Source organism: Halichoerus grypus, chromosome 14 (assembly GCF_964656455.1).
Source record: "Halichoerus grypus chromosome 14, mHalGry1.hap1.1, whole genome shotgun sequence".
In the NCBI taxonomy this organism is placed as follows: domain Eukaryota; kingdom Metazoa; phylum Chordata; class Mammalia; order Carnivora; family Phocidae; genus Halichoerus; species Halichoerus grypus.
Window position 1 is genome coordinate 88875687 of NC_135725.1, and position 25852 is coordinate 88901538.

Genomic DNA, 25852 nt, shown 5'->3' on the forward strand with positions numbered 1-25852 from the left:
TTTGTTTAGTAGTTAATGCAGTTAAGCCAGTTCTTGGGATTTGGTTATTCTGTGGTCATTATTTCCGTGTGTGTGTGTGTGTGTGTGTGTGTATTTTTTGTTGTTGTTGAGTACTGCACTGGAAGTTCACACTAACAGTGTAGTTCGGTGATGCTTTCAAAATATATGTATTTTTTAAGATTTTATTTATTTATGGGCGCCTGGGTGGCTCAGATGGTTAAGCATCTGCCTTCGGCTCAGGTCATGATCCCGGGGTCCTGGGATCGAGCCCCACATTGGGATCCATGCTCCTTGGGAGCCTGCTTCTCCCTCTGCTTCTTTCTCTCTCTCTGTCTCTCATGAATAAATAAATAAAATCTTTAAAAAAAAAAAAGAAAAAGAAAAAAAGGTTTTATTTATTTATTTGTCAGAGAGAGAGGGAGAGAGAGAGAGCAAGCACAAGCAGGAGGAGTGACAGGCAGAGGGAGAAGCAGACTTCCCGCTGAGCAGGGAGCCCAATGCAGGGCTCGATCCCTGGACCCTGGGATCATGACCTGAGTCGAAGGCAGATGCCTAACGACTGAGCCACTCAGGCGTCCTGTTGCTTTCAATATTTAACAACAGTTATTAAGCACCACTCTGGGTCATGAGACAATACATACCATGAAATAGGACAAGATTATGAATTGAAGTTCAGCGTGTGTGGTGGTTAGGACAATAAACTAGGAGTTCCGAAAAGGAAAAGATCAGTGTGAGCTGGATTAGTTAAGGAAGGCTTCATGAAAGAATTTTTAAAACTTTATTTCATTCAGTAAACATTAATAAGCCCTATGCTAGGTACCACAGTATGCACAGGAAGTTTAAAAACACTGAGCCACACAGCCCTTGACCTCAGGGTAATATTTATTTTTGCTGTACTGGAATTAGGTCTATTGGAATATAATGACAGACATGATTTAATCTCCTCTTTTCCCTGAATTGATCTTGGTTTCTTCCCTCAACAACAGGATTTTCAGTTTAGAGCACTGAAGAAGGTGAGAATCTTTGACTCACCTGAGGAGTTGCCCAAGGAACGCTCGAGTCTGCTTGCCGTGTCCAACAAGTATGGCCTGGTCTTTGCTGGTGGAGCCAGTGGGTTGCAGATTTTTCCTACCAAAAATCTTCTGATTCAAAATAAACCTGGTGACGATCCCAATAAGATAGGTAAGTTACTTAGTTTTGTTGCACAGGAGAGAAAGGAATGTAGCGAAGTGCTAATGTAGTGTCTTCCCCAAGAAATCATTCTAGTATATAAATTAAAACTGCTAAAAATAAAAAATAAAAAAAAAATAAAACTGCTGTTAGTCTTCAAGTTGATCCCCAAGAAGAATAAGTTCCAGGTAGGATGCTGGAAGCCTTTCTGTTTGTTCTCTTTGGTCCTTTTGGTGAGTTGTTCCTCTGAGCTCAGAAGGAAGAAGAATTGACCATTCTACCATGCTTTTATTTTTGCTCAGTTGAACCTAGGTTCTGGATCTCTTAATTTGCATGGCATTTTAGTTTGCACACTAGTACCATCCAAACAAATAGGAAGCATTGTTGCAAAAATATGGGTATAGGGTATTATTTTTAACAATGGCAACAGGCACAGTTTCCCTAGGTCTTATGAGGAAGAGTCTGGGAAATTTAATGCATCACTCTATATCTGTAAGAAAGCTAAGATTTATCTGCATGACCAGGTATCAAAGTATGCTTGTATGTTTATGTAGATATGAAAGTTGTTTCACATAGACCTGGATGCAGGGCTTGTGGCTTATGCTTCTGCTTTGTCTTTTCTTATGTTTTCTTAGTTGATAAAGTTCAAAGCTTGCTGGTTCCTATGAAATTCCCAATACATCACCTGGCCCTGAGCTGTGATAACCTCACACTCTCCGTGTGCATGATGTCCAGTGAATATGGTTCCATTATCGCTTTTTTTGATGTTCGCACATTTTCAAATGAGGTGAGCTACTGGCAAACTGTAATGTCAGCATGAGACCTGAAAAGATTTTCTGGTATTGAATCATAACCTAGAATTTCCTGGGTTGACCCTTGGAATCATTTTTTAGATTAAAGTATGGGTTTAAAGAAAGTCCTTAACTGTAGGATCATCGATCTTTGAGATAGAAGGGACTTCAAGAAATTATTTCATAACATTGCCCCAAGGTGTTTTTTCTCATTTGCAAATGAGACAGCCAAAGCCCAGGGAGCCTGAGGTGGCTTGCCCAAGGCTGTAGAGTTAACAGTAATGTCAGAAATTCCTACATCCCGGGTCTCTGACCTCTTCTGGTGGTGTTCTTCCGTTCCAAGCAGTTTCATAATGAAAACTGTCAATAATTTGAGTATTTATGCTGACTGTGTGCCAGGCCCTGTGCTTTATGTGTCCTCATTTGTACGTACCATGGCCTCACAAGATAGCTGCTATTGTCTTCATTTTATAGATGGAGACAGGCCCAAAGAATTTAAACATCCAAGGACCCAACACTATTAAGAAGCAGAGCCAAGATTTTAATCTTGTATTGGCTCTTTACTGATTATTTTGCATTTGTATATTCCCCTGGTTGGGAGTCCTTCCAGTGTGCTAGAATAATTGCCTGCCATTTTTCAAAGTTGTGTTGAAATAGTCTGTAACAAATAAATTGTTGTGTAGAGCTCATTTTTTTTTTTTGGTTATCGTCATGGAGAAAAGTGAACTATAATTTGAGAAAACTTGCATATTCGATATTTTTTTTGACTATTAAATGTATATGTATTTATTAATTTATCAATTTATTTTTGCTTCTGGGCATTTGTTTTAAAAGGCTAAACAGCAAAAACGCCCATTTGCCTATCATAAGCTTTTGAAAGATGCAGGAGGCATGGTGATCGATATGAAGTGGAACCCCACTGTTCCCTCCATGATGGCAGTTTGTCTGGCCGATGGCAGCATTGCTGTCCTACAAATCACAGAAACAGTGAAAGTGTGTGCGACTCTCCCTTCCACAGTGGCAGTAACATCTGGTGGGTAATAAAGGCTTTCACTCCATAACATACAGTAATGGTAATCTACTTAAAAATTAATTTCTGGAAATAAACGCAAATGGGGTTTTTTGTTCTATCTGTAGTTGTCTGGTAGAAGTGGAGAGTATTCTTTATTTCCATAGTGAATGTTTGAAGCCAAACAGCAGACATGATTTAACTTGAATATGTGTGGGTTTTCTGGAGAAAGAAATATTTCGGTATAGCAGGTTTAGAAATACGTTTTTGAGAATGATTGTTTCTGGATCCACAAGGGCAGTGGATGGTACACTGAAAATCATTTGTACCATCATGGGAAAAGCATTACAAATATCGAATATGAGTAAGAGAATGATTTCTTGATACTTGAAAACCTCTATTCTCCTCTAAAGACTATAGAGTTTTCTGTACTTTCCAGCTTTCTGGATGATACTTCATTGAAAAAACATTTTTAGAAGTCGATTTAATGGTCCAGTGATAAGTCGTAATTGGTTTGTATCATCAAAATGATTTTTTTTTTTTAATTTTGCCAAATAAGGATGATCCTACTGTCTTCCATGGACTGACAGAGGAACAGGAAGTGGTGATTATATGGCTGTTTCAGTACAGACCTCATTGGTTTGCTCCATTCTCTTCAGTGCTTAATTGGCAGCATTTTCTTCTTTGCTCAGTGTGCTGGAGCCCCAAAGGAAAGCAGCTGGCAGTGGGGAAGCAGAATGGAACTGTGGTCCAGTATCTTCCCGTGAGTCTTGCCTTGGACTTCAGCCCTTTTCTTAAGTTACCCACTGTTTTTTTGGGACGGTTTGGGGGCTCATTGATGTTTTTTCTGTTAAAATGTAATTTATGATCACTGCAACAAATTCATCAGTAAACAAGTGAACGCAGGAAAGAGTGGAACTCTTCCTTTCTATCCCATAGTCCTTCCAGAGGTATGTTTTATTTAGTGGTAGCCTCCAGACTTCTCTGGATGCTTATACAAGTAGTCTGTGTATAGATGCATTACATGTCTACTGTACACACTGACCATACTCTACACAGTGTTCTCTAACTTTGTATTCCCAATCCATTCCATAAAAACATTCCATCAAAACAGTTAAAGCAGGGGCGCCTGGGTGGCTCAGTCGTTAAGCGTCTGCCTTCGGCTCAGGTCATGATCCCAGGGTCCTGGGATCGAGCCCCGCATCGGGCTCCCTACTCCGCGGGAAGCCTGCTTCTCCCTCTCCCACTCCCCCTGTTTGTGTTCCCTCTCTCGCGCTCTCTCTCTGTCAAATAAATAAATAAATAAACAAACAAACAAACTTTAAGGGAAAAAAAACAGTTAAAGCATAGCATTATTTGTCTGCTAGCTGAATCCATCTCAAAGCTTCAATTTCTCCAACTATAGGCACCCAAGACAATGGATGCCCCTGTCACTCTGTCATCCTCTCCCTGTGGTCTTCCTGAGATAATATTCATAGATATTCTTCAGTATAAATTGACAAAGGATGCATACATGTTCAGTCAAGCCTCTATGGGAAGGAGGGGTCCACAGGCAATACCAAGGCCTGTGTTGCTATGCATTCCTCCTCGAGAGACTGTTCTCCGTGGGTGTAAAGCAGGGAATGTAGTGGTGTGGGTTTGAGGTTAAGGTTTTATTTCTTGTTATTGCAGAAAGTTGTTATATGAAATTTGGTACATATTCTTTTAGGGTGTTAGCCTGTAAAAAGATAATTGGCTTAATTTTATTGGTTTGCTCTTTGCCTTTTTTGTCTTAAACATAATACTTTATCAGGGTCTTTTTTCCAACATATCATATATGAAACCACTTCATTCTTTTGAATGGCTGCAGAGTAATCCACTGTGTGAATGTACCATAACTTACTTCTGTATTCCGTTATTGGTGGCTGTCCGTGTCAGCGTGTGTGGCTTTGCTAGTATCGCCTTGAGCCTCCTCTCTCTACGCTGAACACATGTGTGGGAGATTTCAGTAGGACGGGATCCTGGACGTAGTCATTCAGTCTGCCTTGCGTTCAGTCTTTCCTGGCTGGGAAGATGAAACACAGTGATTTCTGGAGGAAACATACTGGATTTGACAGAGTTTCAATGGTTTAGGTTTATTTCATTTGACACTCTCCCCCCTCCCCACCCCCAAATCTCTTTCAGACTTTGCAGGAAAAAAAAGTTATTCCTTGTCCGCCGTTCTATGAGTCAGATCATCCTGTCAGAGGTAACCCATCTGCTTTTCTTACTGGGTCGACCTCTAATGAGGTGACAGTATTACAGAAATTTCACATCATGTGATGCAGCTACATGCCCGCTCAGGAAATTGTTAGCGCCTCCTGCATGAATACTCCCATTATTACAGTTAGCTAATTAAGTCGGCGTAACAGTAATGCTCTGGTAGACACCTGTGTCTCGTGGTAAATAACAGTAAATGGATCCTGATATTTTATTAGAATTCTTTCAAAATTTGCCCTCCTTACAATCTGCCAGAAAAAAAAAATACCACTTTGGGATGAATTTGGGCTTCTTGAATTCTTTGTGTTTGTGAATTATATTTAGCCAGTGAAATCTGGACCTTAGTTAAAACTATCGCACTCTGATTTTTTTATCCATGGGTTGTTAATTTTTTAACATACAGGAGCTATTCCAAACGTAAGATGCTTTATTGGAGTTTATGTATTTCAGTTCTGGACGTGCTGTGGATCGGTACTTACGTCTTCACAATCGTATATGCTGCTGCAGATGGGACCTTGGAAACTTCTCCAGATGTGGTGATGGCTCTCCTCCCGGTATGTGTACGAAAGGGACGTCCTTGTCCTTTGAGAATCATAGAGGTCCTCTAATAAAGTTCAGGGCTTTGGCTTTAGTTTCCTTTTTTTGCTGGCAGGGATGGTACAACTTCAAGTGTAAAACTTTAATGCCGCACCATGGGCCTGGGGGCCAAAATTATGGTGTCTGCTTACAGCATATTCTCCTGGTTAGTCGTAAGGTGAAAAAAGTCCTAAAAGTTGCTTTTGCTTACACTGTAAACTGGGAGCCCTGGTAGCTGTTAACCTGATAAAGAGGTTTTAGAAAAGCAGTTAAACGCTGTGATTTTTACAATTCTTTCACGTATTTATATTGATCAGATGTTTCTCAGATGCCTGCAGTGTGCCAGGCCCTGCTTTAAAGCTGAGCATACGGTGGTGACTGAGGCAGAGTCCTTGTGTTTGTGGACCGGACATTCTGATGAATGTGCTCGGCGGTACATAAGTGTAGATCAAAGAATGACAAGGGCGATGGAGGGAACAGTGAAGGGTATGGAGCAGATGATGACAGAGGTGCAGGGTGGATTGGTGCTCAAGGAAGGCCTCTGAGGAGGAGCCATTTGAGCAGAGAGTGGAATGACCGAAGGGAGTGAGTCATTTTGGAAACATGGAAGAACGTTAATGACAAGATCTACAAAATGTCACTCAATTGCGGTGGCGCGTTTAAAAAAAACAAATGAGGTAGAGCTTATGTTTTCAAATCAGTACTGGTTTTCAAAGTCCAAAAAAAGTTTAAAAATATATAAGTGTCGAAACGTAACAAAAGTGGGAGTTGCCCGAGTTATTCTGTCTTGCAACTTTGTTTTACTTAGTGGTAAATTGTAAGCATCTTTCTAAGTCAGTGAATACAATCTGTGTTTGGCTTTTTGGACAGATAATTTATTTAGCTCTTTCACTGTTGGATGCTGAAGTTGTTTTCAGTTTTCTCCTGTTCTAAGGAATACCGTGATGGGTTCTTTTATGTGCCTTTTATGTGACTATGTTTATTTTTTAAGATAAATACCTAGAAATGAGTTTGGTTGAGTGGTATATGCTAAGCTTTTGAAAACATTGCCAAAGTGTGTTTTAGAAAAGTTGTAGCCGTTTATACATCTCCCACTAATGGGGATCCCAGTTGCCCCATGAGTGTGTCAAGATGCAGTGGTAGCATTTTTAATCTTTGCCAGTGATACGTAGAAAAGGGCCTTGTTTTTATTAAGTTTTGGGTTCCTGATAATGTTTAATTTTAAAAATATGTTTATTAAGCTCCTTATTTCAAGAGCTCATTAAGATTTTCTATTCCCAGGGATAATATTATCTCTGGCGTTTACGGACTCTTTCTTAGGTTCCATGTCCTGGGCTAGAAGCTTTATAGGTATCATTTTGTTCCACACTTAAGACAGCCTGTGGAGTAAGTTCAGCAGGCCCACTACAGACATGAGAAAACAGTATCAGACAGGCTGAGCAGTCTATCCATGCTTGTCCCACGGCCAGAAAGTGACAAGGCAGTTTGAATCCAGTTTGGTTAGTGGTCACCATTCATATTGTCCAACTGCTCAACTCTGCCTTTCTAGCGTGTCTGTATATTTGGACATAGATTTTTGAGTGAATTTTCTCATAAAACATAAGTGGTTTTCTTTTTCGAGATCCTTAACTGTATAGAATTAAAGAAAAATTGCATGTGGGATTTTTTTTTTTTCTCCTTTTGTTTATTGTAGAAGAAAGAAGAAAAGCACCCAGAGATCTTTGTGAACTTTATGGAGCCCTGCTATGGCAGCTGCACAGAGAGGCAGCACCATTACTACCTCAGTTACATCGAAGAATGGTGAGCTGAGAACCCAGCAGGGACTCCTCTCTCTGTCGGGTCCCACCTACATCACTCTGTTCCAACTTCGAGATTCTTTCCTTTTCTTTTCTTTTTTTAAAGATTTTATTTATTTATTTGAGATAGAGCAAGCGAGAGAGCAGGAGCACGGGAGCAGAGGGAGAGGGAGAAGCAGGCTCTCTGCTGAGCAGGGAGCCCGACGTGGGGCTCAATCCCAGGACCCCAGGATCATGACCTGAGCCGAAGGCAGACGCCCAGCCGACTGAGCCACTCAGGCGCTCCTGAAATTCTTTTCTGGAGGAAAGGAAAACGGAGAATTGAGATGCCCTTGAACATATTTTGCTCTGATGCTGGATAATTCGCCTCTCTGACTACTTCCGTTTCCCCAATCTTAAATTATCTAGATTGAATACTTACTAATCTTAAAAACCCTGTTTTCTCAGTAACACCAGTGAAGACTTACAATACTGATATTTAAGGAATGTATTAAAAGTTTTCCTCTGAGAGCAGAAGCTTCCCCTTGAAAGATAGATAGCTTAAAACAAAGCTTTTTTTCTGAAAATTCACCAGATTATTCTGTTTACAGGGCAGTAGATTTATTGGAAATTCCGACTTGATTTTGTTGTGTCTCTGACCTTCGTCAGGGCTTTATCGTATGAACTAAGAAGTTAAGCTTTACATCTAAAATCTTCTCACCTTTCTTCAGCCATGAAGAAAACTTCACCTTCTTCCTTGACATCTCGAGAAGTCCTCATGGATGCCACCGCAGGCTCAAGTCCGGTTAGAGCTGTTGCTACGTTTCAATTTAACGGTCTTCCACTTTTCTTCCTTGAAGGGATTTAGTGCTGGCAGCATCTGCGGCTTCGACAGAAGTCAGTATCCTTGCTCGACAGACAGATCAGGTAAATTTCACTCTTTGGTCACTTCCATGGGATACTTTTCTGAGAAAGATTCTAGAGGGAGTTAATTATGTGGAGAACGTTTAGATGAAGCCACGTCCCTTTGGATGAATTTCTGGGTGAGAGCAAAGCTGACACTTGGCTGACGTGACCGAGTGCCTTGGCTAGGTCCCTTGGATATTGCCCTGGACAGATACGGCTTTCAGACTCAGCAGCTCCTCCACTGTCATAAAAAAGCCCTGTCCTTTCCCGATCCACTCATGATCTGTGGAAACATATGATATAATCAGCTTCCCACAGGAGCACACCTGGGTGTGTAGGAGGGTTTTCTGCCTTGTTCTGTTTTACCGTCTTTATTTTCTTCCTGTTGCTTGAACCTGCCCCTTCTGTTCAGTCACCTCTAACCCATCCTTGATTAATGGAGAGAAATATTGCAGATCGTACCAAATTGTGACTCACCAGCAATACTTTGTTTCACTTTGAAAAACCACCAGAGAGCTAAAAGCACCTGTGTGTGTAAGCACCCACCTCCTTTCTGGCATTTTGTCCTCCTTGCAGAGAGGAATTGGGCTGAGGTGATTGTGGTAAGCCATCCTAAACCAAGGTAGGTTATACAGAGTGACCACAGAAGGATGTGGTGAAAGGGAAATTTTTCTTCCTTCTTTTTTTTTTTTTTTTTTAAGATTTTATTTATTTATTTGTCATAGAGCGAGAGAACATAAGCAGAGGACGAAGCAGACTCCCCGCCGAGCAGGGAGCCTGATGTGGGACTCGCTCCCAGGACCCCGGGATCATGATCTGAGCCGAAGGCAGACGCCCAACCTACTGAGCCACACCCAGGCGTCCCCAGTTTTTTTGTTTTTTTTTTAAGATTTATTTATTTATCTTAGAGAGTGTGCACGTGCTGGGGGGAGGGACAGAGGGAGAGGGAGAAAGAAACTCAGGCAGACTCTGCACTGAGTGCAGAGCCCTATGCAGGGCTCGATCGCAAGATCATGACCTGAGCTGAAACTGAGGGCCAGGCGTGTAACTGACTGCACCACCCCGGCACCCTAGGAAACTTTTCTTCTTAAAACTCTGCCTTGAATTTAAAAACGTGTGCGCCCCACACACAGAGACTTAGGCCTCTCCAACCATTCAGTATTTATCCTTCATTCTCTGGGTGGCAAGGTGGTCCATTGTAAGTGTGGCTCTCATCGTATCTAGGGTGGGCCACTTTGGGGTCACAGGCCAGCGTTCAGCAGTCGGATGTGAAGTCTTAGATTGTCTTTAGTAACAATTTCCTAAGAGCACAACTATTTTATGTACTGACACATTTAAAATATACTTGTATTTTTGTATCTTATCTGGATAATTTATGTATGTGGCTAAAAAATCAAATAATAGAAAGGATTTATAAGTGAAAAAAATATGACCCCTGCCCTACCCCATCCTTATCCAGCCCTGTTTACAGGGGACCTTTTTTATCTTGTAAATTTTTACTTTTAAAGGTTACCTCCTTATCTCTAAATCTTCAGGGCGCCTGGGTGACTCAGTTGGTTAAGCGTCCGACTCTTAATTTTGGCTCACATCCTGACCTCAGGGTTGTGAGATAGAGCCCTGTGTCGGGCTCTGTGCTGGGCATGGAGCCTGCTTAAGAGTCTCTCTCCCTCTGCCTCTCTCCCCACCTCTAAAAAAAATAAATAATAATGTGCTTCATCACTAGTTAGCGATTATTGATTTTAGACCTTAGCATCTGTTGTGGTAGGTAAGGATATAGCCCACATGTGGCCCTGAAATTCTCATCCTTCCTCTCGGCTCACAGAACTGTTGTAGGTTCTTCTGTTGGTTACCTTTGCAACCGTAAGTAATATTTTTTACGTTCGTTTCTTATGGTGTCACCATACGCAGTATCTCGTGACCTACTTTGTGGGAAGAGGAATGCCTTCTCCCCAACCCTCGCCTTTAGCACACCTTCCCCCACTCCCACCCCCTGGGTGTTGTCATCTGGCTTGTCTTTTGCAAAATCTGAACTCGTACTGTTTGCATTCTGTTCTGTAGTGATTATTAAGTCTTTTTTATTTTGTCTGTAGATTGTTTTTCAAAGTTGAAGTCAATTTTGTTTACATTATTGTGAATGTGACTATTGTTCACACCATAGCTAAGTCATGGAGTATGATTACGTTCCCTTTCCTAAACAGCTTTTTGCTTTTTTCTCTGTTATTCATGGAGCATTATTCCCTTTTGATTCATGCTGCCCAGTTTTGGTCAACACTGAAAGTTACGTAAATGTAGTGATTTTAAAAATCAAAAATCATTGGTGGTGCCTGGGTGGTTCAGTCGTTAAGCGTCTGCCTTCGGCTCAGGTCATGATCCCAGGGTCCTAGGATCGAGCCCCGCATCGGGCTCCCTGCTCCACGGGAAGCCTGCTTCTCCCTCTCCCACTCCCCCTGCTTGTGTTCCCTCTCTCGTTATGTCTCTCTCTGTCAAATAAATAAACAAAATCTTTAAAAAAAAAAAATCAGAAATCATTTATTGGCAGGCATACAGCCCATTCAAGCATAGACATAAGCAGAAGGGGAGTTTATGGGAAGGACTTAGTGGTTTGTAAACAGTACGAGTTTTGATTTTGCAAAAGACAAGCCAGATGACAACAGCCAGAGGGTGGGAGTGGGGGAAGGTGTGCTAAAGGCGAGGGTGGGGGAGAAGGCATTCCTCTTCTCACAAAGTAGGTCACGAGATACTGCATATGGTGACACCATAAGAAACTTAGTGGTTTCTCAAGGACCCCAAAGGCAGGAAGAGGGGCCCGTGTGAGAAACTGATGCCAAGATCTGGGAAGACAAGAACTAAGGGTAACTCCATGGATAAGTGAGCATAGGGCATCTGGCCAGCTTTATAAGCCACACTGCTGAAGACCACAGTAGCAATCAACTGGAGTTCCTGGTACCAGTCCCACATTTCTAGGAGCAGCTAATAACTGGTTGGTGCAGGTATTAAGATTCACCCACCATTTTTGGGAATCTACCTAGTTGGGGTGGGTGGTTCCTTGGAAAGTGTTCATGATAGTGATTATTTATTCACAAGGCAGGGACATGGTATACCAGGAATACATAGGTTAATCTGAAAAATTAACCCCTCACTTGCTAGGATGCTCATGGCTTTTAGACCATCTTCCCAGATTTTAGTCTAGTCAGTACATAAATCTAAACCAAGGGACTTGTCTTTTCTTCTCTCCTGTTTGAATAATGGGAGAACCAATGCAAAGCTCTAACCAACATAGCATTTTCATCTTCTTTTTTCCAGATTAATTGGGAATCTTGGCTCCTGGAGGATTCTAGTCGAGCTGAATTGCCTGTGACCGACAAGAGTGATGACTCGCTGCCCGTGGGCGTTGCCATCGACTATACTAACCAAGTGGAAATCACCGTCAGTAAGTATGGCCTGACGTAGCTCAGTGCAGAAGTGGTCTTCTTTGTAATGGTGGTTGATATTTAAATCCTGTTCTGCGTGTTCGTGACAGGATCTACTCTGTGGGGCACTTTTAACTTCTGGTAGCACATTTCCACTTGAAGAGTGATACAGAGTGCGTTGTGACAAGACTAGATTAACTTGATGGACATTCATTGATAAGACAAAAGCCAAACTCTGCGCGCATACACGCGTATCTGTATGTGCTTTTGCATATGGGCCAAATCTAGAACAGGGATCTCATCACCCTGTTTCTCCGAGCACTCCAGTTCTCCGGTGGCCTCCCACGGGAATAGCAGCCTGGCCCAGTCCTGCATAGCAGTGCTTGGTGTGAAGACATGGGTTAGAGAATGGGGACCTCAGGCACTTGGCTTCCAAAGCGGGCCTGAGTGTGTGCTCTGAGTGTGTCTTCTCCCTGCTGGGACGTGGCAGAGCTGCACACGTGCCGCGGAACACGTGTTCTCTGCTCTTCGGCGCTTCAGCGTAGAGAGGTGTCCTCATCGAGCACCGCTAAGCTCCTTCCTGTCCTTTCCCGGGTCAGGTCATTGGGTCTCCTTAGCTCATTTACTCTGATTCTCTTCAAATCTTAGTTGACAGAATACAAGTTAGGGTTCAACTGTGAATGAATATAAAGTAGTTTGACTCACCTTTCTGTGTCCTTCCATGTGTTTTCCAAAGTATGTAGTCTGTCACTTTTCTGCTAGACCGGCCCCCTCCTAGAGACGCCTGTCTCGGTCAGGGGAACATCTTGAACACTGAGACACTTGTAAAAAATCCTGGGAGTTTAGGGACAGTCACGGCTGCCGCAGTCTGCTGGAGCTCCCCTGCGGGGCCCGGCAGGACAGTGGCAGTTGATAATGGCAGGAGCTCTCTTTCAAGAGCTGATGCTCGAGAGGCTGTTCGGGTGTGAGTGGGAACAAACAGACTTGAGCTACTGTTGGGGCCAGTCTGCTACACCCCTTCTCGCTCAGGGCAGTCTTTCCCTTCCCACCCAGGCCCTTCATGACTTGGCTGTTTTTTCACTTGCACTTTCTTTTTTTAACAGATGATGAGAAGACTCTTCCTCCCACTCCAGTTCTTATGTTACTTTCAACAGATGGTGTGCTTTGTCCATTTTATATGATCAATCAAAATCCTGGGGTTAGGTCCCTCATCAAGACGCCAGAGCGGCTGTCATTAGAAGGAGAGCGACAACCCAAGTCGTCAGGTACGTGTCTCTTCCTGCTCTGGCACAGAGGGAATACCAGGGGCTTGTTCCGGACCGTTGCCAAGGATGAACACTGTGTAGGGACATACAGTGGTCCTTTTCACCGGGCCAGTCTGTCTTAAAGAGGCAGGGACCAACTTTTGCTTGAACACACGCACATTCTTGCATCCCCTTGCCCACAAGCTTTATTCTCCAACCTTTACTTTAGGGAAAATGAAGCCCAGCCAGATGGATCCCATCAGGTAATCTACCAACAATATCCTGTTACAGCACCCTGTATTATATGGTCTGAATCCTAGAGACACGTGCAGTCCTGAGGGATTGGTTAAATATGTGGTTGTACATGCATACAGTGAATGCCATGTAACTTAAAAATGTTGCATTTGTTGACAAAGCGCTAGTGGAATATATCATGAGAAAGTATTATATACTTTATGATTCTGTTCTCATGAGAAAAAAACATATACCTAGGGAATACTAGAAAGGTGGATGTTAAAATCTAAATAGTGGTTATATCTGGGTGGTGGGAACATGGAGATTTTGTTTATATTTAATTTTCTTTAGGTTTTTTTTCCTTCTCTTCTTTGAAAATATTGCTTAAGTAGTATATGTTTACTGGAGGAAAATTAGAAAATACAAAATCACTTAAGAGCCCATCAGTCATCAAGCAGTAGCCACAGTCAGCATTTTGGTGCCTGTTCTTCACATACATAAATGCACACATGCAGACGCTAATTTGTATTTTCACATTTTTCACACTGACAGTGTATCATTTGTGAGAACAAAATATAAAACTTTTTTAAAAAATATATATATGTACACATATATATATTTTAAAGGTTTTATTTATTTATTTGAGAGAGAGTGAGATAGAGAGCATGAGAGGGGGAGGGTCAGAGGGAGAAGCAGATTCCCTGCTGAGCAGGGAGCCCAATGCGGGACTCGATCCTGGGACTCCAGGATCATGACCTGAGCCGAAGGCAGTCGCTTAACCAACTGAGCCACCCAGGTGCCCCCAAAATATAAAACTTTTTAAAAGAGGATTGTTCCATATTTTAAAATTTCACCACTATTTCTCTGTGAATTCTGTGACTATATAACTATCTCTGGCTAAAAAATGTGTGGTGTAACCAGTTCTCTATCTAAGAAAAAGCATGTTGACCAGCCAGGTTGGATAAGGTTGACACTGTTTTCTTGCTGCTTCCCAATGCAGAGTGGGTGGTTCATGAATAGAGCCACCAAGACACTCGGGCTCCTGTCATTTGGCGGTGCGACCCCAAGTAGTCAACCAGGTGACTGTGCATAGTCTGTATTAGCGTTGTGCTGGGGCATCTCATCATCTACAGTGTATCCTCTTTGAGTTGTTTTTTTCTTTAAGTGCTCCTGAGTACCACGCACTATCTACACTCAGTTGCACAGTCTGTCTCTGTCCACAAGAAGTACACCCCATGAAGTTGGGAGCCTGCGGGATGATGTTTGTTTCTGAGCACAGTCCAATGTGAAGGACTTTGCTACTAGCCCATCAAACCCCTGAGCACAAGCAGAGGCTAGTTTTATTGTTCGCTTCTCCTAGAGAAAGCCCCCTCTTCCTTCACACTTGGTCCAGAGGAGGCAGCCATGTTCAGATGAGTGGAAGAGAGCCTTGGAAGGGGGAGAAAGTAGCCTGCCAGCTGTAGCTAAAGCCTAGGCGTTGGGCCCAGGAGATGTTAATGGTTCTGCCCATTTCCACGCTACAGCTCCACGGATGCTGGGGTGAATGATCACGGGGGTTTTCATATGTTAGGAAAGTGCCTCTGATTTCTTTCGGGTCTGGCATATACCTTTCACGTTGGTCTTTTGAATGTGTGTGGAAGTGATGAACATCTCTATGTTCATGTCTTTAAAGAAGTTAGCTGTCTCTGGTTCCATATTTATTGTGTGAAAGAAGTATTAACAATAAATTTGCTTGCATTTTTACACTTCCATAAAAGTGGCAATTTACTGGGGTCTTCTTTTTCGGAAGTATTTTCATACTTGTATCCTAAGTGTTTCATTACTTTTGACATAATGAAGGTAAATTATCAGTCAGCTCAGACAGTTCGGAAGAATCAAGACCCAATAACAAATGTATTGATAAAAAATACTGCTTTCTTATTTATTTATCGAGTTACTGAGTTTGGCAAATTAACATGTTTATAGAAAGTTTGGAAAATAGAAAAATATTTAAACCTGCCTTCCCTTCTAGTGTTTTTTCATAAACATCTTTCTTCATAGTTGTAATCCTGTTGTATACATCATTGGTGTGCAGGCTTTTAATGTAAATTTTGTTTCTAGGTTCTTACGTAATCTTTGTGATTCATTTAAGAGTGCTTACTATTCCATTGAACATCTTTTACCATTTCGGTTGTATTAAATGTCTTTATCATGTCTTAGGTTATTTTTGTAGGCTTTATTCTTAGAAGTGGGATTACTAAATCTATTTTTTATGATTTTGAGATATAATGCTAAAGTGTTTTCTAAAAGGTTATGCTAAATTAGGTACTGGTGTAAAAGGTTTCAGGTTCATTTTTCCCTTCCAAACATAGAGGGTAATACATATTTAAATTTTGATAATTTAGAGAACAATAAAAATGTGCAATCATTTAAATTTGCCCTTCTTAGATTAGACAGATTGAAGTATTATTTTACGAATTAGGTTCTCAACTTATATCAAGGTTTTGAAATTTCTTTATCTTGATTTGTATGAGCTTTTTAAGAAAATATAAAACATGGTTACTTACTACAGATTTTTTTAGTTATGTAACCGTTTTTACTCAGTCAAATCTCAAATCTTAATCTTTTCCTTTTGTGATTTTCTTTCTTTTTTTTTTTTTTTGGTTACTTCTAAATTTCAAGTTGTTAGACTGTTACTTGACTCACTTTTTGCCTCCTTTGTTTTGAGAGGCACGCATACATGTGCTTCTGTATGTGTAGACATCTTTAATTTAGCTGGAATTGGTTTTAGTGACTATTATGAAGTGGAGGTCTGAATGAAAGTTTTTTCCTGATTGCTGTGAAATGTTGCAAAATGGTTTTTCACTGTAACGTTGAGACATGCATTTTTTCCCCCCGTCCGTGAAGTCCTATTAATCTAACGTCTTTCCCCATCTTCTTTTTCCTTCAAAGTTCTGTCCATCTTACCATGTGGAAAGTTTGCTATGGCAAGTCCACCATCCACCCCACTCCCTTTTTACCCCCTCTTGAACTAGGACTGAACATTCATTCTGGCTTTGTTCTGCCATGAGCCCTTTTCCACTTGCTTTCTGTCATGTGGACTTCCATTGTTACGATGCTAACTTCTCCCTTCCTTTTTCTCCATTTTGTTCACTGCAGGGAGTACTCCCACTACCCCAACCTCCTCTCAAGCCCCACAGAAGCTCGACGCACCAGCCCCTGCGGCACCCGTCCCTGGTCCACCTTCGTCGCTGGCTGCTGCCCCCTCCACCTTCTCTTTGCCTTCTGCTGTTGGAGCTCCTGCACTGTTCTCCTTCGGTTCTTCCTCCTTGAAGTCATCTGCTTCTGTCCCAGGGGAGCCCCCTCCATATGCCAGTGGCTCGGGCGCATCCACCTTCTCTTTTGCTCCTCCTCCTCAAGCCTCCCTAGCTCCCACCCCTGTGGCCTCTCCCATGACGCCGTCCGCTGCCTCGTTCTCCTTTGGATCCTCGGGTTTTAAGCCTGCCCTGGAAAGCACGCCGATGCCGAGCGTGTCTGCTCCAAACATAGGACTGAAGCCCGCCTTCCCACCCTCAGCCTCCTCAGTCAAGGTCAACCTTAGCGAGAAGTAAGTAACACTTGAAGAAAGTTTGCTGCTTCTGTGGCATGAGTAAAAATATCACGTGTTATTCACTGGAAATAGAGTCACTGTGGGTGAAGTTACAAATAGATTTTCACTTTTTTCTTATTTTCCAAAGTAATAATGGCAAATGGTAAGAATTTAAACAACATAAAATGTTTGTGTTTAATCAGTGGATGGAGTCCAGAAGAGTCTCTTCGAATTTTTTTTTAAATCGTTAGAGGTTTATATTTATATGCTTGTTTTTGCTTTTTCAGATTTAAAATGTAGGAGATTCTCCTTATTTTCTATTTACATATATATATATAGAGAGAGAGTGCCCGTGTACAGGGAGGGGCAGAGAGAGCGGGAATCTCACGCAGGCTCCATGCCCAGTAAGGAGCCTGATGTGGGGCTGGATCTCAAGACCCTGAGATCATGACCTGAGCCAAAATCAAGAGTTGGATCCTTAACCGACTGAGCCACCCAGGCGCCCTGATATTCCTTATTTTAAAAAATGAAGCAATAAGGAATATACGTCCTTGGTGGGGGGTGGGGGGATGAATCTCTTATAGTCCTTTTCCCCTTTACGCTCTGAACTGCTTAGTGACAGCCACCACAGTGGTCTGTGAAGTTGTACCTGTGTCAGGTGACTCTCCTGCCTGACGGGCCCCAGGGGCTTCTCACTTCTTTTCCAGGACAGTCCAGACTCCTTAACATGGTCCTCCGTTTCCTCCCCATGTGGGTCCAACCAGCTCACTCAGATCCCATTTTTTACTTCTTTATCTGCTGCTTGTGTTCTCCCCGCTGGAGTGTAAGCCTCCTGCAGAAAGTGACGGCTGATACCACACACCCCTCCCAGCCTGCCCGCTCTCCTGTCTGCTGGCTCTCATTGCCGCAGAGGCGGTGCTCGCTGTCGCCCCCGCTGCTGCCGTTGTCACACAGCCACCTCATTCTAACGGCTGCCTGGGATTCCACTTTGTAGCCTCGCTGAAATGTCTCTGGCCAGCCCACTCATGCTGGACAGTTAGATTGTTTCCGAGCTTTTGCTCTGTAGGGAAGACTTACCTTTCCATGCCCGTGAGCGTCCCAAAGCCAGTGATCTGCTCCCCCTGCCTTTCTCACTCCCCAGAGGGGGTGAGTGCCCTAAAGCGAGTCCTCGGTAATTTCCTCGGCAGGACAATACTAGCCCCTCCTAAGTATAATGGAGTCCCAGCCTCCTTTTTTTTTCACTTGGCTTGATAAAAGAAAAATATTTCACGTCCCGATAAACTTCATTTCTCCTTCATGTTAGGTGCTCGTTATTTTCATGGAGTAGTTTACTCCTCAATACGCAGAAGATAAGATAAATGTTGCCTTGCAGCGTTCACCGTTTGTAAGAAATAGCTAAACATTTATGTTTCACGAAGGCAAGCCCATAGGAGCAGTGAGTCACCCATTGGTGGCACTGTTCACGACCAGTGTGAAGGAGCCTCAGTGCAGGCGCTCCTCACGCCGCCGGGCCGCCGTTTCAGGTTCACTGCCGTGGCTCCCTCCACTCCTGCCATCAGCTCCCAGGGTGCGCCCGTGACACTGCCGTTCCCCTCTGCCTCCAAGCTGGCTGCTTCTGGACCCCTCAGCCACCCCACGCCGCTCTCAGCACCACCTGGCTCTGTGTCTTCGAAGTCCTCAGTCTCTCCCTCAGCATCAGGTATGATTTTAAGCAAACTGCTGCAGAGCTCAGCCCCGAATTCTTACATTTGCGTGTTTCAGTTGTTAGGAACCCAAGCCACCGTAGTCAGACTAGATCGTCGTTCTTGCTTCCTGTATCTCACAGTGGTGAGCTCTGACGGTTGTACTCTCCGTTGGGAGGGTTGCCGCGGCCTGGGTGCTGCCACCCTTGGCTCTCCAGATGTTTCTCATGGAGCTAAGTGTACTTGATGACACAAGTCTCTTGTTGTGTGACATCTGTCTTCGTGTGGAGCCTGCCCTACGTGAAGGGCAGTTATAGAATAATTCATGAAGTTCCGTAGAGGAGGAAAAGCCTGCGGTAACTCTTAGGCTTCTCGCTTCTGATGGCTGACTGTGATTTTCACACTCAGCCCTACTGTGAGCAAGTCTGTTAAATAAAGATTACAAGTGGAAATAGTTCTCATAACCAGGTTGGATTGAAGTGTGTGGTACAACTCCACGAGCAAATGTACCTGGTCTGTCTTTTTTCCCTTTCATACCTGCAGAAAGGTTGTGTAAACTGTGTAATGAAGACTGTGCCCTCCACCAAGGCAACGCTTGGTAACACTTTGCACCATTTGCTTTGTGTCTTTTTAGCATACATTCTTTTAATAAAATATTTGAGAGTTAGTCGCAGAAACTTCACCCCTAAATGCGTAAGCACGTATCTCTTAAATACAGGGGTACGTGATACATTATCACACTCAGGAAATGTAACCATAATCTGATCTCTAGCCCACATTGACACTTCCACGGTTGTCCCAATAATGTTCTTTATGGCCTTTTTCCCTCCAGTCAAGGACCACATGTTCTATTCCAGTTTTTCTCTTTAGTCTCATTGTCAAATATTTCTTTGCTGTTCTCATCTTTCTCAGCATTGATGTTTGTGGAGAGGTCAGGCCAGTAGTTTGGGAATAGTCCCTCAGTTTGGACTTGATTGTTTCCACACGATGAGATTCTATTTAAACGTTTTGGGCAGTAATACCACATAGGTGATGGGTATCACATCACAAGATTTCGTCTTGTCCTAATGTGAGTAATGTGAATTTGCTCATGTGGTTAGATGGTGTTTGCCAGGTCTGTCTCAGTTTTTAAGTGGGTTATTTTCATGATTGTCAGCGATGATACGTAGCCAGACATGTTTGGGTAACCATTTATAGTGCTTGAGTGTCAGGAATAATGGTATCTTGGTAAATATTGAGCAGGCACTGAGCTGTGAATTCCTGGAATCAACTCTCTTGCCTATCTTACCTATTGCTCACGAGAGAAGACGGCCTTCTGGAGTTTGCCAAAGTCACCCCATTCTAGGACTTTCCCTCCAATTCTGAAAGATATCTGTCTCTGACCCAGAAAGTTAAGGAGTCTTGCCTTAGTCTTTTCACATCTGTTTTCAGTGTGGGAGAGAAAATTTGAACTGTGATGCGCATACACGGTCTCCATTTCCATTGCTCACCACCCAGATCTCCACCCCCCTCCCCGCTGGCATTATTTAATTCTTAAAGTTTGGAGGGTGCTGGATTATTGGATTACAATTCCAGTGGCACTCTAGACTCCCTGGGGAATCCTCTCCCTAACAGTTCAATCAGGCTCTCTGGAGGTGAGGTTTGGGTATGAGTTTTTGGTATATTTGTTTTTTTAAAAGCTCCCTAGGTGATTCTAATGTGCAAAAGAGCAAGATTTTTTCTAGAAACTTCCAGTAGGGTCCTGAAGACCCTGTGAGTTCTTACAAGGTAATGGGATTATTTAAACTTTGTCCCCAGTTCCCAGAGGTGCAACAGAAGTCTCTGGGGAGTAAGGATGGGCCGAATGGCCAGCCTCCGGGGCCTGCACAAAACTGCACATGCCTACTACTATCAGAGACATTCCAGTGTTATCTGCTTTATAAAAGAGTTTCACATCTAGCTTTTTGTTATCTTGGAACAGGCCTAACAAACTAGATGCTACTCTTGGTAACAAAAACCATGAAACGGGGGCCGGGGACACTGAGAAGTTTATTTTTTTTTTTAGATTTGAGGGAAGGGCAATGCTGGGAGAAGTAATGGCAAGAAATGCTCTCTGTTTTCACTGACCTCTTATTCCAGCAGGGCGGTCTACTCAGGGCAGCCCAGGCCCCGTGCCCTCAATGGTACAGAAGTCACCCAGGATAACCCCTCCAGTGGCAAAGTCAGGCTCTCCCCAGGTATGTTCAAACCTGACTTACCATGGTGTGTATATTCATCTGTTGCCCCCGCCATGCATGTTTATTATAAAATTGGTTTTTGTGTTTTAGAATTCATGCCTTTGAAATAGTACTCAGAGCTATGTGATGGGAAACACTAAAGTATGAGCTTGGAACATTTATAATGTGTGCTCCTAAAAGCCATTTATCTCAACCCCAGAGTCTTAGCGTTGTTTTCTCTGCTGGTTCCTGAGCTTGTCTGTGCTGTGCTGTTCACTTTGCTGTGTTCTCTCTGTCTGAAAAGACTGTAGTACCTGATTTTTTTCTCTCGTTCCCAAAGAACCTGAGAAACCTATCCATTGCCGTCTTTTTCTGTGCTTTCCATAACATCTCAGTTTACCCATAACATCATTTTCCTTAATTTTTTTATTGGCATATAATACATATGGGAAAAAAAGTATTCCCATACACCAGCTGAATATGCCTTGGTAACCAACACTCAGGTCAAGAAATGGCACGTTACCAGGACCCCAGAATTCTCCCTCACATGTGCCCTTTTTAGTTACTCCCCTTGCCGAAGGGGGCTCCCTGCTATGATTTCTGACAGTGGAACTTAGTTTGGCCTATTCATACCTTCTCTAAAATGGAATCACACAGTGTGTATTCTTGTATCGGGCAGTTTGGTTCAACATTATGTTTGTGAGATTGATCCATATCATTGTGGCGGTATGGAATTCATTGGGCGGCTGTACTACAAGTGTGTATTCTGCCCCTGACAGACACCTGAAGAGCTTCCGGGTTTAAGTTACCGCAGATAGCATTGTTGTGAACATGGGTCACAACATAGGTCTGTGGGTGAACATACGAATGCGTTTCTGTTGGACGTACGCAGAGGAGTGGAATTGCTGTGTATATTTCTCTTCAGTAAATGCCCACCAGGAGTATATGAGAGTCAGCTACTCTGTGTCCTCACTGGTCTTTCTAGTTTTCATTTTTTATTGTCGTATTTTGTGGTTTTAATTAGTATTTCCCTGATGACCTCTAAAATTCAGCCTTTTTTCCATGTGGTTTTGGCCATTTGAATATCTTCTTTAATGGGGTGTCTGTTCTCAAGTCTTTAATCTATTTTTCTATGGGGTTGTCTGTCTTCTTACTGATTTCTGTAAGAGTTCCTTGTCGGGTACACACATGCATGTGTGCACACACATAATGCAAATACTTTCTCTGTAATTGCGTTTTCATTCTGCTTGTGGTGTCTTTTGATGACACATTTTTAATATAGTTCAGTATATCACCTTTTCTTTTAGGTTAGTGCTTTTTGTGTTCTGTTTTAGAAATTATTTCTGGGTCCAAGGTCAAAAAGATATTTTCCTGTGTTTTTCTAAAAGCTTTATTATTTTCTTTTCATATTTAGATTTACAGTCTGTCACCTCAGTTTATTATTATGGTTTAACTTCAAGAGAATTTTATGTCACTTTCCCACTTGATTTGTGTGCCCTCAGGACCAGAGTCATGGTTTTTCCTTCTCTTTCCCCACCAGCCTCACTCCTGCCCTCAGCACACACCCCTACAGGGCACACAATAAATGCTCTATTTACAGGTGCTTTTGGCATAATGCTTGACTTGGACTTTTACATAAATGCTTGCTGTTTTACGGGGTTCATAGTAAATGCCCAGCTTATAAGTCTAGGTTTTGGCATAGTGCACGACACATGGTATTTATTAGATAAATGTTTTCTGTTTTAATGATTGCTTATTTAGTCTAAAAATCCTCTATATGGTAATTGCTGTAGGTATCAAATAATCTAAAAGCCATCTCAAGTTACAACGTCTCTACAGCAGAATTCTTGATTTCTGTCTCCTCCAGAACCTGTTCCAGGTGGTTTGCTCAAGCCCCAAACCCAGAAGTCATTCTGGATCCCTCTATTTAACAGAAGCTCCCCCTAGTCCTTAGTAGTGGAAGATCTTGTCAGCTGTACTCTGATGTGGCGTGTGCGTGGCATAAATCCACATCTGTTGCCCCTGTTAGCGTCATTATTTCAGCCCATTGTTGTCTCTTGCCTCGTTACCCTCCTGACTGGTTTCCCTATTTCTTCTCCCTCTCACTGACATCTGTGCTCGATTTAGCAGCAAGAGGGATCTTTCAAAATCATAAATCAAAGAACAAACTCTCCTGGAACGCCAATAGTAGTTTTTCACCACTCTTAGAAAAACATTCAGACTCCTTGGTTTAGTCATACACGACCTGACCAGCCCTTTCCAGTTCCCTCCCCACCGACTTCCCTGGGCCCACATTTACTTTATCTCTTGGCCTCCAACATGCCAGAGTTCTTTCCTGCCTCCCATTCTCTGCGCTTGCTCCTCTCGCTGCCTGGAAGGTGCTTCCTCTAGAACTTCCCGTAGCTTTCTGCTTTACCTCAGGACTCAGTGCAGAGACTGTGCTCAGTGAGGGCTTTCTGGGCCCTCTCCTCTCCAGTCGTGCCCCCTTTCTCTTCTTAAGTTCCTGTTTACTTTTGTCCTGTCACTATCACCAGCTGAGATGATCTGACTTGCTTACTTCTTACCTGTCTTAGCCCAGTAGAATCTAAGTTCCAGGAGAGCAGGGACCTCCTCTGTCTTGTTCACCTCTCTCTCCACTGTCTAGAGCATGCCTCACACCAAGTAGGTACCCTGTCAGTATGGGTTCGAAAGAAGGGGGGAGGGAGCAGTGACTGTATTGTGAGGGTGCCAGGCACTGAAGTAGCTGCTTCAAGAAGCCATTCACATGGTGGGCGTGCATCTGTCAACCTTGTGCCTTCCATTTCAGGCGAAACCACTTCAGCCTCCTGTTACAGAAAAGCAGGGACATCAGTGGAAAGAGTCAGATCCTGTGATGGCTGGAATCGGGGAGGAGGTAAAGTCGTTCCTGCAGATTTTTTCCGGAAGTAGCTCTGACCGTGAGACTGGAGTGGCTCTGAGTGCAGACTCGTGCATGACCGTTTTGTTCTGGCATTTGGCCATGGTGCGCCCTGGAGCTGCATGCTCTGAGGGACCAGGAGCCGTGACGGCACCGCCACCCCGTTCAGACTGAGGTCCTTCCTCTTTTCTGGCTCCCGCAGATTGCGCACTTTCAGAAGGAGTTGGGAGAGCTGAAAGCCCGGACTTCCAAAGCCTGTTTCCAAGTGGGCACTCCGGAGGAGATGAAGATGCTGCGAACGGAATCCGACGACCTGCACACCTTTCTTTTGGAGATTAAAGAGACCACGGAGGTCTGTGCCTACTGACGTTCTTCCTGAGTTGAATTGCACTTTAAAAGTTGCTCTCCTAGCACTCCATTCTTCAAGGACCCTGGTGTTGTGTGGTTGTTTTTTTGTGTTTTTTTTGTTTTTTAATAGAAGCATGAGTAGTTTACCTAGGAATGCCCAAGTTCAGATCCTGTCTTCAGCACTTTACAAATTATGTGACTTTAGGCAGGTTAATGTAGCTACTCTAGGTTTTAGTTTTCTCATATAGAAAATGGAATAATAATAGTTTCTATCCCATTGACAAATACCAGCCATTCCGTAAAAGTTTATTATAGTTACTAGTTTAGGTATATTTGAAAATTTACCATATTTTATAATAAATTGTTAAAGATTATAGTAAAGAGGTTTACGAGCATATACAATGTAAAAATATCAAGTATTACTGCTGATTCTCAAACCGTCCTGTTTGGTAGGTGCTATTGCTCTGTGTCTCTTGCAAGTAAGGAACCTTCAGCGTAGAGAGGTGGAATAATTTGCCCAAAGCTACCCAGTTACCACGTGCCACTCCCCGACTGTCTGCCTCCAGAGCCCTGCTCTGAAAACTCTCCTTGGAAAGAGGAGAGTTCTCCAGGGTGTCGGCAGTGGTTGTCTTCAGGCAGTGGGACTCTAGGTACGACCAGTAGCTTTTCTTACTCTTTGAGTTTCTGGTCATTGGAATATGTGGTTTTCAATGAGGAAGAAAAAATAACTTTAAAAAAGTGAATATTTGTGTTTTTTCTTTCCAAGCAGTGAATTTCTTTTTTGTATGAATTTCTTTTTGTGTACTCACAGGTGCATCATGTAAGCTGTTTGAGAAACACCAAATAGTTGTCCTTGATCCGGACAGAAAGGTTTGTTTCTCAGGAATGCTACTCTTTGTCTCAATATGGCCCTTGTACCTTTTCTAGTCTCTTCATGGAGATATCAGTACCCTGAAAACAACTTTACTTGAGGGCTTTGCTGGTGTGGAAGAAGCCAGGGAACAAAACGAGAGGGACTGCGACTCTGGGTATCTGCACTTGCTCTATAAGAGACCCCTGGACCCCAAGAGCGAAGCCCAGCTCCAGGTAGGAGAATCCAGCCCAAATGAGCTGTTTAAAACCAACTCCTGCAAGTCATTCTCCTTTGTCAGGTCTTGATTCGGATGCCTGCCCTTAGGAAATTGTTGGTTTCCTGTGAATAATTTGCCCACTTTCCATAGATGTCCTTGGCCGTGGCCATGAAAACAGCACTTCTCCCCTTCATGTTTTGTAGAATTAAAACTAACATTAGAATTCTTGAGTAAACTGTAAGCTTGGTAGAAAGCATACCACTGAAAAAAAAATATACCTAAAAATCAAATCATGAATAATAAGGTTTCATGTCACAACTACTCGTTGAGCTCTAAGTACAGTGCTGGCTGTGTTTTGCACGTTATTTCTAGACTTCAAAACCAACTGCTCTGCAAGATGAGAGTTACTGATTCCATTATACAGTTAAGGAAGTTGGGCCCCATGGTCTAAGGAGCTTGACCATGATGATGATGTTAGTTAAGAGTGAACAGTTGGAAAGCTCCACCTGCTGGGGCTCTTTCCTGTGCACCATACTTCAGCAGAGTCACTTCTCTCATTTATGATTATTCTTATTCTCTGTTGTAGTGAAATCTGGTTTTTGTTTTCATCTTTCAATTTACTGAAAATTGTTGCATCACAAGCTTTAGCGGGGTTACCTCCTCCCTCCTCACATTTGCCCAGAGTCCTGGTAGGAGAGGGTGCACGGTTGGCCGCTCTGAACTTCCTCGCCTAGGATGTG

General features: G+C 43.0%; 1 protein-coding gene across 3 annotated transcripts in view; it reads left to right on the forward strand.

The window, feature by feature from the left end:
- Positions 1-25852, forward strand: part of NUP214 (nucleoporin 214) — a 98572-nt gene that overhangs the window by 2114 nt on the left and 70606 nt on the right. Inside the window, exons 2-17 of one of the 3 annotated variants that reach the window (XM_036117073.2) lie at positions 987-1182; positions 1806-1957; positions 2796-2994; positions 3663-3733; positions 5134-5197; positions 5659-5762; positions 7478-7584; positions 8420-8486; positions 11769-11895; positions 12979-13140; positions 16492-16939; positions 18445-18620; positions 20722-20819; positions 23605-23691; positions 23897-24046; positions 24970-25128. In XM_036117073.2, coding sequence (XP_035972966.2) covers positions 987-1182; positions 1806-1957; positions 2796-2994; positions 3663-3733; positions 5134-5197; positions 5659-5762; positions 7478-7584; positions 8420-8486; positions 11769-11895; positions 12979-13140; positions 16492-16939; positions 18445-18620; positions 20722-20819; positions 23605-23691; positions 23897-24046; positions 24970-25128 — 2367 coding nt within the window. Of the gene's footprint in view, positions 1-986; positions 1183-1805; positions 1958-2795; positions 2995-3662; positions 3734-5133; positions 5198-5658; positions 5763-7477; positions 7585-8419; positions 8487-11177; positions 11456-11768; positions 11896-12978; positions 13141-16491; positions 16940-18444; positions 18621-20721; positions 20820-23604; positions 23692-23896; positions 24047-24969; positions 25129-25852 lie in introns of those variants that run through there. The other 2 variants (XM_036117074.2, XM_078061902.1) reach the window with 2 other exon arrangements.